We start from the raw sequence: 12,071 nt of genomic DNA, 5'->3' as shown, positions 1-12,071 counted from the left end.
GTAGATCATTTTAGTTGTAAGCCCTTACAACTTTTTCTTCTAATAAATTTGTTTAAAATAACGTCTGTGATATTTCTGAGGAGGAAACTTATTTTGCAAAATTGTGTTGTGAGAAGTAAATAATTATATTTAACATGTTAAATGAGACACAGTAGTGCTTATAAAACTAGGATAGGTGTAGAGAGAACATTAAGGTTCTGTATGATGCGCTGTCTACTTACTATATTGTAGAAAATTAGACTGTAATTTATTTATTTTCATATTTTCAAGCGATAGAACAGTAAGTGGTATATAGTAATTACTCAGTAAATACTTTTTAATTCATCAGCTATTTATTGAGCATCTCCTATAATCCAGAGACTTACTATGCCTTCATTGACCACTTCAAGTGAAGTATAGAAACTTTTCTTCTATATAGATTTCTTCACTCTCTCTACTTTGATATATTTGTCTTAAATATTTTCCCTATATACATTGAAACCACATCAGATGGTGTTATAATTTTTCCCGCAGTCATCAAATATGATTTAAGAAACTCGTGACAAAAAGGATAGCTTATTGTATAGTTATATTTTTTACTTATCCCAATATTCTTTTTTTTTTCTGAAGTTCTGTGCTCCTTTTGGTATTTTTTCTTTCTTTAAAGAACTAACTTCCTTTAGCCATGGTTTAGGATTAGGTGTGCTAGTGACAAATTTGCTTATCTTTCCTTTGTCTGATAATGTTTTCCTTTTCACCCATTCCTGAAGGGTATTTTAACTAGATATAAAATGCATATTTGACTTTTTTTTTTTTTTTTTAAGCACTTTAAACATTTTCCACTTCCTGCTGGCATCTGTGATTTCAGCTGACAAACTATTGTCATTCGAATTTGTATTCCTTTCTGAATAATGCATTGTTTCTCTTTGGCTCCTTTCAAGTTTTCAAAGAACCTTTGTCTTTAGTTTTCAGAAGTTTAATTATTGTCTAGGAAAGCATAGAATCCTTTTTTAAGTTTATCCTATTTGGAGTTTACTCAGCTTCTTGAATCTGTAGGTTTACGTCTTTTGCCAAATTTGTTAGGTTTTCAGTTACTGTCTTTTGAATGTATTGTTTTTCTTAGTTTTTCTCTCTTCTTCCTTTTAGGAAGCATGTATATATATACACATATACTGCTTAGAAAGCATGTATGTATATATATAAAATCCTTGGAAGCTAATATATATATTAGCTCTTTTTTCTCAGAGCCTCTGTTCATTTTTCCCTTTATTTTCTCTTTGTTGTTCAAATTAGGTAAATTCTATTGATTTGTTCTCAAATGTACTGATTATATCCTCTGACATCTCGACACTGCTATTGAGCCCATCCAGCCAGTTTTACATTTCTGTTATTGTATTTTTCAGTTCTATATATTCCATCTAGTTTTTTTTTATAATTCTATTTTTTTCTTGAGATTTTCTGTTTTTCAGTAGTTTCAAGAGAATTTGTAACTGCCTGTTGAAGCATTTTTATGATGGCTGCCTTAAAATCCTTGTCAGATAATTCTTATATCAGATTCATTTCAGGGTTCACATCTGTTATGTTTTCTCATTCAAGTTCTGAGTTTTCTTAGCTCTTGGTAACACAGGTGATTTTCCCTTACATTCTGGTCATTTTGGATATTATGATGCACTGTATAATATTTAATTTTTATATTTTAGAAAGCAGTCTCTTTGCTGAGTGTCTTGGGTGTGTGTGTGTGTTGAGTTTCCTGCTGGGCCCTACAGTATCAAAGTGGAGCATTTGTACACTGATTTATTGCAGATGAGTGGAATGGAAGTTTAGTGCTCCATTTTACTTTACTGATACCTTGTTGTGAAAGTGAGGCACCAACTTGGAGGCACCTTGTTGCCTCCAAGCTGGGGTTTAAGCTCAGCTCCCTTCTGGGCCCTGTTGACTTTAGGGAGGAGTCGTCGAGGAGTGGAGGGCAGATTCACACCTTTCTGTTGCTGTGAGTGGGGGTGGGAGCTCAACTCCTTGTTCAGCCTCATGAATATTACCTTGGCAAGGGAATTGGAGCACTGCCTGCTTTTGCCAAGTAGGTGATGGAAGATCAACTTTCTACTTAGTCCTACTGAAATGGTAGAAAGGGGTGATTGTCTCTTTGGTGTTAAACTGCAATAGGATGTGTATTGCTAAAAACATTTTCTGTTGTTAGGCTCCTGTTTTCCTACCCCTGTATAGGCTTCTCCTGGAGCTTTTTTTAGTCTGTGCCTGTCAGTGGTTCCAGATTGGAAGCTTCTCCAGCGCCCTGTCCTGGATGTATAGGAGATAATAAGGAAACCCAGGTTTGTCGTGCCTTAATTCCTGAGGTTTCTAGGTTGTCTGCCTTCTTCATTCTTCCTTTCCGTCACCCTATGTGTGTTTGTTGTGTTATGTCTAGGGCTTTTCAGTTGTAAAAGGGAGAAGCTGGAAGAAATGGGCTACTCAATCTTTGCCAGACTGTCTTATCATTTATAAAGTGGAAAATTATTATGTGCTTTCTTTATTGTAGGTCAGAGTTGGGGATAATTGAACTTTTGATATAGAATATTGAAACTTTTGGAAAAAAGAAATACATATGCATACTAAAGGTTATTTATTGTACCATAGAATTCAAAAACAGGAAGTGGAGGGAAATCACAGATTACTTGGGATAATCCTAAAGAATTAGAAGGCTATATCCAAAAACTCCAAAATGCTGCTGAACGGCTTGCCACTGAAAATAGAAAACTGAGAAAATGGCACACTACATTTTGTGAAAAGGTATATTTTGTTTATGAATTTGAATAAACTATGAATGATATTATTTAAAAAGTCATTAAGATACAATTTTTAAAAACTTATTTTGGAATAATTTGAGACTTAAAGTTGCAAAAATAGTACAGAGAAATCACAATTCCCCTTTGCCCAAATTCCCTGTTGTTAACAACTTATATAACCAGAGTAGTTATCAAAACCAGGAAACAGACTGTTTTCAATTTTACAATTTTCCACTAACATTCTTTTTTTTTTTTTTTTTCTAGGATACAATCTAGAATCCAATTCTGCATTTAGTTGTTGAATCTCTGTAGCCTCCCCCTCCTCAGTCTTTTCCTTATTTTTTATGACTTTGATGAGTACTGGTCAGTTATTTTGTAGAATCTCCCTTGATTTGGGTTTATATGATTGGGGCTGTCCTATTTTGGCAGGAATAGCACAGAAGTGATGTTTTGCCCTTCTCAGTAGATTGGTCAAGTATTGATACATCTTGTATAGATTAAGTTAAGCTTGATCACTTGTTTAAGGTGGTATCTGTCAGGTTTCTCCACTGAAAAGTTACTATTTTTCCAGCAATATTTTGAGACTAGTATGCTCTAATTTTTCACAGGTGGTTGTTCTTATGAATATTGATCTGCTTCGGCAGCAGCAGCGTTGGAAAGATGGATTACAAGAATTGAGAACTGGCTTAGCAACTGTAGAAGCACAGGTAGAGTATGTTTTATTTTGTGTGTATACTTCGAAATATGGCCTTTTCAGAATGCAAATACAATATATGAATTGCCGAGAAGTTCATAAAAGTTACCTTTAAATCTTGCTAATAAAATCCTAATAGATTTATAATTTTTGACTGAATTATATATAAAGACCATATATGAATGATCAATTTACATTTAAAAATATAAAAATAAGTTCCTGTAGTGTCTTATGGAATGCCAAATTCCTCAATTCAGAATTTGTAGATTTTTGTCTTGGTATTTAAATATCTATCACTTGTTAGTTCTCTTTTAGGTGATTGTGACATCCATAAAAAACAAAGTTAAGTTTAGGTAGAATCCTAATGATTGAAATAATTTTATTTCAGATTTTTTTTTTCCTTTTTGGAGGTAAAACTTGAGTTCTATTCATATTTTGATATAATAGTTGATGCATATAAAGGTGGCTAGCACAAAGCCTGCTACATAGTAGATGGTGATGGAATCTTAGCGGAATATGAGTTAGATGTCTCACACATTTACATATATTTAATATTTTTCAGTTTTTATAACTTCAAGAAAAAGCAAAAGTACTAGAATTGATATATTTATGGTTGTATAGAAGCAAAAATGTATGTACATTCTTATGAACAATCTAATATTTTAAATCTCTTATGTTTTAAAATATGTAGTAGATTTACATTATGTAAGAAGTGGGAAGTGGGGCCGGGCGCGGTGGCTCAAGCCTGTAATCCCAGCACTTTGGGAGGCTGAGACGGGCAGATCACGAGGTCAGGAGATCGAGACCAGCCTGGCTAACAGGGTGAAACCCCATCTCTACTAAAAAAAAATACAAAAAACTAGCCGGGCGAGGTGGCGGGCGCCTGTAGTCCCAGCTACTGGGGAGGCTGAGGCAGGAGAATGGCGTAGACCCGGGAGGCGGAGCTTGCAGTGAGCTGAGATCCGGCCACTGCACTTCAGCCTGGGTGATAGAGCGAGACTCCGTCTCAAAAAAAAAAAAAAAAAAAGAAGTGGGAAGGGAAGAGAAGAGCTATACTTGATGGGAATTTTTGAAAAAGGACTAAGACGTTCATAAAATAAACCAGTATTTGTGGTACTACATCATAAAATAAAGTCCAAATATAAAAGTCATTTAATATTTGCTTGCTTTTTAAATTGTGCTGATCTTTTAAAATACTATTTATAAGTATGAAGATTAGATTTTCATATTTGTCTCTAAATACGCTTATACAGAGAGTGACAAAGATGTACCTGTTTTCACACATTTGAAATGAGTTGGTTTTATTTTTGTGATTATAAATGTGCATTATGTGACGTGAAAGTATTAAATGAAAAATCCATTCTGCTGCCTAATTTCTAAATTAAAAATGTGAATGTAACATATTAGGGATTCCAAGCAAGTGACATGCATGCATGGAAACAACACTGGAATCATCAACTGTACAAAGCTCTGGAGCATCAGTACCAGATGGGCTTAGAAGCACTTAATGAGAATTTGCCAGAAATAAATATAGACTTAACTTACAAGTAAGATGTTTTTTAAACCCCAATTTAATGTTCAATGTGTAATTTTCTAATAATTTATGTTTTAAAGTTATTTATTTAATTTTAGACAGGGACGATTACAATTCAGGCCCCCTTTTGAAGAAATCCGGGCTAAATATTATAGAGAAATGAAGAGATTCATCGGCATTCCGAATCAGTTTAAGGGAGTGGGTGAGGCAGGAGACGAATCTATTTTTTCTATTATGATTGATAGAAATGCAAGTGGATTTTTGACAATTTTCAGCAAAGCAGAAGATCTGTTTAGAAGATTGTCAGCTGTTTTACACCAACATAAGGTATAGAACATGTAATGTTCCATCCTTGCATCCTAAAATTATTTCTGATTGATTGAATTTACATTAAATGTATACATTAGTAGTTTATCTTGTGTGGCATAACATTAAAATATGGCAAACCAGAGAGCTGGATCCGTAGATACTTATACAACCTAGATTTACACTGCAGAAGAGAAAAAAGTTATGGGAACTTTTTTTTGTGTGTGTCTTTGACTATTTTGTGACAATTGAGAAACTTGTTTTTATTTGCTTTTTATTTTTTAGAATTGTGTCAACTTGGCGGTTTGGGCATGGTGGCTCATACCTGTAATCCCAGCACTTTGGGAGGCCGAGGCTAATGGGTCACTTGAGTTCAGGAGTTTGAGACCAGCCTGGCCAACATGGCGAAACATCATCTTTATTAAAATACAAAAATTATCTGGGCGTGGTGGCGGGCATCTGTAAACCCAACTACCCTGGAGGCTGAAGTAGGAGAATCACTTAAACCAGGGAGGTGGAGGTTTCAGTGAGCTTAAATTGCACCACTGCACTCCAGGCTGGGTGACAGAGCGAGACTCCATCTCAAGAAAAAAGAAAAAAAATTGTGTCAATTTAGAATGTGATATAGTTCTGTTGTGTCAATTTTAATTCTTCCTCTGAAGCCCTCAAATGTTACTGAAATCAGAGCGATTTAACATCTTATGTCTGTTTAAGTATATCATCCCAACTAACTTTAAGTATAAACTAATTGTGTTTCTCATTTGTATTGATCCTAGACATATGACAAGAATTTGACCAGTGTCTTAACTGCCACTGCAATACTTCTGTGTCTTAGATTTCTAGGATGAATCTGGACACTTTCAGATTTGTAGCCTATAGTGACTCTTGGTTTTGCAGAAGTGATTCCACCTTTGAAGTTTTGTATATATTTAATTTGAGAAGAGAATCTAAACAGAGGGTTTATATAATTTCCTTTTAAAAAGTTTATGATCACTGCATTTGCGTATTAAATCTCTTTTTTTCTCTTTATTCTTTAGGCTGTGTGGTAATGATTATATTACTTAAATTGACACTTGAATACCTCATATTTGCCTCTTTTTGTTGGTTTTAATAGTTGGATCGATTCTATTATATGTTAACGTACTGGTTCTATATCTTTAATAATACATTTTTCTTCCTTTAAACAGGAATGGATTGTAATTGGACAAGTTGATATGGAAGCTCTGGTGGAAAAGCATCTTTTTACTGTACATGATTGGGAGAAAAATTTTAAAGCATTAAAAATAAAAGGGAAAGAAGTAGAACGACTTCCAAGGTATTGGAGGTTAATGTAGTACTTACGTACCATAATAATTTTTTGACATGGACAGTAAGGGAGCTCTCTACTTAGTGGTATTGAAGGCAGATCAGCTTCTTGCCTCCTGTAGATCTCAGCTATGACACTTGGGTATCATCTAGGTAGGGTGTTACAGAGAATAAAACAAGTTTTCCTTCTAGAAGCTCTGCTGGCTGAGACCTATTAGGTAGAATAGACTGAAGAAAGAGGCTTTGATCTTGATCTAGTATGAGGAGCTATGTTTGATATGCATTGGCACAATCTCAGTACGGTTAGAAGCTACTGGTGAGAGCATACTAGAGAATATAAAGCTAGTGACATTTCACTCTGCTTTTGTACTGCTCTGCTTCCTTTCAAGATGTACAACATAGTGCTGCATTTAGATATTGCCCTAAATGTGGATAAAAGCCTCTAAGGGGCAACTCAGCTACTTGAGAATATAGCCTCCTTGGATCTGAAATACTCACCACCAGAACCACTCTTAGCAATAAGTTCCATGAAAGGCCTTGTGTAATCATGCATATATCACCTATAAAGGGTAATATCACTTTTATTAATTTATGTTTTCATTCTTTCAATAAATACTTAGTGTTTATAAAATGCACAACTTTGTGCTTTAGGAGTACAAAGAGGAAGAAGACAGAGGACCTGAGATGAATTGCTTATTCTCTGGTAGTGCAATAAGACAAATATATTTGATGATTAATTCAAGTACACACAGGGGTTAGGTAAGTGGGCTCTGGAGTTAGGTAGCTGTTACCAGCTGCGTGACTGACGGTCATTGAAATTGTGAACCTAAATTTCTTTAGCTTTAAAATATTAGCAACAATAGTTATTAATCTCATAGTGTTTTGAGGATTGAGTAATTTCCATATAAGTAACTGGCACAGGGTATGTTTTCAATAAATGTGAGTTACTTTTAATTGTTATTAATATCAGATGGAATAGTCTATATTCCATATTAAGACAGAACTAAAATTATGGGGATTCAGAGGATGATGACATCCCCTCTGTCTGGGGCAAAATCAAGGAAAATCTTTGTTAGGATAGTAACACTTGAACTAGGATTTTGACAGGTGCAAATGAAAATGGGAGGGTAAAAAAGAACCTCTTAGCAAAAGGAATTGTGTGCTGAAAATATGAAGTTAGTTAATTGAAAATTGTATTAGAGTTAATGTTTTATTAGGGACTAGAGGGAGATGATCCTGGAAAGGAATAGATAAGGTACACAAAAAAGAGAATTTGGATTTTATTCATTTTGGGATGATTAGCTTTTAAAGGGTTCTAAACAGGAGTGTGTCAGTACCAAAGCTGTTCATTAGGAAATTTAATCTGGAAACACAGATACATGGTGGGATAAAGAGATCCTGGAGGCAGACCAGCTAGTCTGTCAGTCTTCCAGAAGAGCAGTAATAATAATGATAATAATAATTATTATTTGAGACAGAGTCTTGCTGTGTCACCCAGGCTGGAGTGTAGTGGCATGATACTTGCTCACTGCAACCTCCGCCTCTTGGGTTTAAGTGATTCCCCTGCCTCAGCCTCCCGAGTAGCTGGGACTACAGGTGCACACCACCACACCCTGCTAATTTTTGTATTTTTAGTAGAGGCAGGGTTTCATTATGTTGGCCAGGCTGGTCTCCAACTCTTGACCTCAGGTGATCTGCCCACCTTGGCCTCCCAAAGTGCTGGGCTTACAGGCATGAACCACCACAACCGGCCATAATAATTAATTGAATTACCTTATTGGATCTCAAAATGAGGAGGAGGAAATAGTATGAGGAATTAAGAAGTCTTATTTATTGGAGGAAGATGAGGGAGTAGGAATAGGAAGAGACAAATGACTTGAGGGTTTGAGCGTGGGTGATTTGGATACCGGTAGTACTATTAACATTAGTTTAAAGTAAGGAAAAGATAGTGCTTTTGTAGTGCTTGCACATGGGGTTTTTCTTCTCTATTGGACCTTGCTTTTGATCCCAATCTTGACCATCTTCTTTAACTTAATGCTGTCACCTGACTGCATAAGAACCTCTACTGCTACCTCTACTATTTTTTTGTCCCTTGCTTTAGATAGCTTTCGTATTTATGATCCTTACCAAAAGAAAAACAAAAACAAAAACAAAAAACAACGCCTATCCCACACTGTATTTTTCATTTTGCCATTTCTTGCTAACAAATTAACATGTATTCATCTAAGTGAATACACACATATGCACATACAAACACACACATTTTATTGGTACTTTTTGGAAATATGCTGTAAGGTTAGAAAAGCTGTATTATTATGATATGTTTTAGATAGTATCATAAGAAAATAATTTTTGAATATGCATCTTTGATATATGAGTCATCTTCCATTGCTATCTATGGCTGAACAGAATCTCAGTTTCATATTGTGAATATTTTCAAATGAAAGATGAATGTTAGCCTTGTCCACAGCATTCTGTAGTGAGTAAAACTTCTTTGCTGCAATTGTATCACTTTATGTTAATTCATTAGCAAAATACAGTATAGTATAATCTTTTAGGTTTTCCAAAATCACGTATCTTCATGTATCAAATATTGGAAATCATGACTCTTTATGTGTCAGGATTTCAGAAATTTTATAATTTCATGTGTCAAGAAAATTGGCTGTTATATATAGCTTTTGGTTGTTAAGACTTATAGTTTAAATTTCTCCAGCTAGTAGGTGATTGAGAATAAATAAGTAAAACTTTAAAAGAAAATTATATTTTAAAATAAAATGGTACATAATTAAAACATGTAATTTACCTCTTAAGGATCTCACTTGGCTCTATGCTTTAAGAAAGGCAAGTAGCTTTCCGAATAATCTTTTTGACCAAAGTTTTCAGATTTGTTTTAACTCTGTATAATTGAAGATAAATATGAGACTTTCCTCAGATGAGTGAGTCTGGTTCAGCTTCTCTTTGCTTAGAACGTTACAATTTGCATTGAGGTGCAATGGAAATAGTTACTTGTTTAAAACTTTATCCTTGTTTTCTGATTATTGAAATAGTACATTTGTTTTATAGTTTGTTTTAAATATAGTAAAGTACAGAGACAATTCCTGTTGATATTTGATGTTTTGGACATATTAGTATATACATTTATAAAATGTAGATTATATTATATCCTGCTGTTTGTTTTTTTTGAGACTGAGTCCCGCTCTGTTGCCCATGCTGGAGCGTAGTGGTGTGATCTCGGCTTACTACAACCTCTGCCTCCTGGGTTCAAGCGATTCTCCTGCCTCAGCCTCCTGAGTAGCTGGGACTACAGGCGTGCACCACCATGCCTGACTAATTTTTATATTTTTAGTAGAGACAGGAGTCTCACCAGGTGGGCCAGGCTGGTGTTGAACTCCTGACCTCAGGTGATCCGCCTGCTTCGGCCTCCCAAAGTGCTAGGATTACAGGCCACCACGCCTGGCCTATCCTGCTATTTTTATGGAATATTATTTCATTGATAGTTTGCAATGTTATTTTCTGCATGTCAAAAATGTGAATTATATGTATATTTAAAAATTTATTGTGCTGTTTCTATGTTTACCTTGTTTCAAACTTTTCACTATTATAGTTAGTGCTTTCATGAAAATACTTGTGTATAAATCTTGGAGTCTGCCTTGCAATTTTTCTTAGGATAAATTCTAAAGGTAGAGTTGTTAAGACAAAAGATATGCCAATTTAAAATTATTTGATATATACATTGCTCTTTACAAAGATTGCATTGTTTTATATTCTAACAGTTCTGGGAATTCTGTTTGCCCACACAATTGAAGATTCAAAGTAACCATTCATTACATTTTTTTCAGTTTGTTAAGTGTACAATGGTGTCTCATCGTTTTAGTACTTTAACAGTCTAAATTTACTTTCTATCTATATTTAATTTTGTCTTATTTTTATTATTTGCATTTTGGCTGCAGGATAGTAAATTTATTTTATAAATATTTAAATAGGTGTATTACATGCTGTGACAAGAGAACTCATTAATATTTAAATATATTCTTTTGATACTTTAGTAATTCATAATGTACCACCTTTTTTTGAAGCTGATATATGCTGGATGATTAAACTTGTAGTATTATAACAAAATCATTGTTCAATGAAAAACTTCAAAATAGTATGTGTAAGGCATTTTTGCTAAATTGAATCTAAATGTGCTTAAAAGATCACTATGTTACTGTTGATATACATTTTTAACTGTATTACATGAAATCGTTATTATATGAGACTCTTTTCCTCTAATTAGTCTTTTCTATGTCAAAATATGTCCATTGACATTTTTCAGTGCTGTCAAGGTAGATTGTTTAAATATTAACTGCAACCCTGTGAAGACTGTGATTGATGATCTCATCCAGAAGTTATTTGATCTGCTTGTTCTTTCTTTGAAGAAGTCCATACAGGGTAAAGACACATTTTAATTTTAATTTTTACTTAATTTGATATGTAGAAGCATGTACTTTGAGAGTTATAAAATGTGAATTTCAATGATCATTAAAAACTAAAACTGAACTAATTTTAAAAAAGCGGGAAAAGTCCATATTCAATCTTCAAGAAGTCTAAAATGAAGACATCTTTATTATTTGCAGTCTGAGCTAGTATCAGATTGTTGCATTATGTAATTGAGAAAGGTAGGTAATTCTGGTATAATGTATTTCTGCTTATCTCCTCAAATGACAAAGTATTTTTCAAAATACCACAGTTTCTTCTTTTTCCTTTAAACTGAGATGTTTTAGTATGTTATATAAAAGATGAAAAATGTTCAGTAAAATTTACTAAACATGAGTGCATTTTAAGCTTTTCTTAACATTTTTAAATACAACGCAAAGCAACTAAACTTTCATGGGAAGAAATTTCTTTGCTTATTCCACATCTTGAAATTTTGTTTTATGAAAGCAAATGATAATTTAGAACTTATTGTATTCCATATACTGATTACTTCTACCACCCTTGATTTAGAAATTATGTAATTTAGTATTTTGGATGGTAATAATTACATTTCTTGTATTTCAATGTTACCACTCAGCTCATTTACATGAAATTGATACATTTGTTACTGAGGCTATGGAAGTCTTAACAATTATGCCCCAGTCTGTGGAAGAAATTGGTGATGCAAATCTACGATATAGTAAGTTACAAGAACGGAAGCCAGAGGTGAGAATCACAAAGTAATATTATTATTATTATTACTTTCTTTATTTTTGAGTTGCAACCTACAGTTATAACTCTGAAGGTAATAGTGTGAATTATTTAAGTTTAGTCTTACTCTAACATGCCACATCATAAAACAGACTGCAAATATATCTAAAAGTAATACTAAGTGTTACGGTTACTGTTTCATTACACCAATAGTGCATCAAAAGTCTATTTATTTATTTACTTAAATATTTATTTTGAGATGGAGTCTTGCTCTGTCACCCAGGCTGGAGGGCAGTGGCGCGATCTC

The 12,071-nt window shown here is 33.9% G+C and overlaps 1 protein-coding gene across 5 annotated transcripts in view; it reads left to right on the top strand.

Moving 5' to 3' along the window:
* Positions 1-12,071, top strand: part of DYNC2H1 (dynein cytoplasmic 2 heavy chain 1) — a 354,596-nt gene that overhangs the window by 22,036 nt on the left and 320,489 nt on the right. For 4 of the 5 annotated variants that reach the window (XM_031653014.1, XM_031653012.1, XM_031653013.1 and 1 more), the window contains exons 14-20: positions 2,611-2,763; positions 3,368-3,466; positions 4,861-5,000; positions 5,086-5,314; positions 6,481-6,608; positions 10,914-11,029; positions 11,652-11,779. In XM_031653014.1, coding sequence (XP_031508874.1) covers positions 2,611-2,763; positions 3,368-3,466; positions 4,861-5,000; positions 5,086-5,314; positions 6,481-6,608; positions 10,914-11,029; positions 11,652-11,779 — 993 coding nt within the window. The remainder of the gene's footprint in view (positions 1-2,610; positions 2,764-3,367; positions 3,467-4,860; positions 5,001-5,085; positions 5,315-6,480; positions 6,609-10,913; positions 11,030-11,651; positions 11,780-12,071) is intronic. The other variant, XM_031653015.1, reaches the window with a different exon arrangement.

The sequence above is a fragment of the Papio anubis genome, chromosome 12 (assembly GCF_008728515.1).
Source record: "Papio anubis isolate 15944 chromosome 12, Panubis1.0, whole genome shotgun sequence".
Taxonomy (NCBI): Eukaryota; Metazoa; Chordata; class Mammalia; order Primates; family Cercopithecidae; genus Papio; species Papio anubis.
The sequence above is the reverse complement of the archived record's forward strand: the minus strand, read 5'-3'. Positions and strand labels throughout refer to the sequence as shown.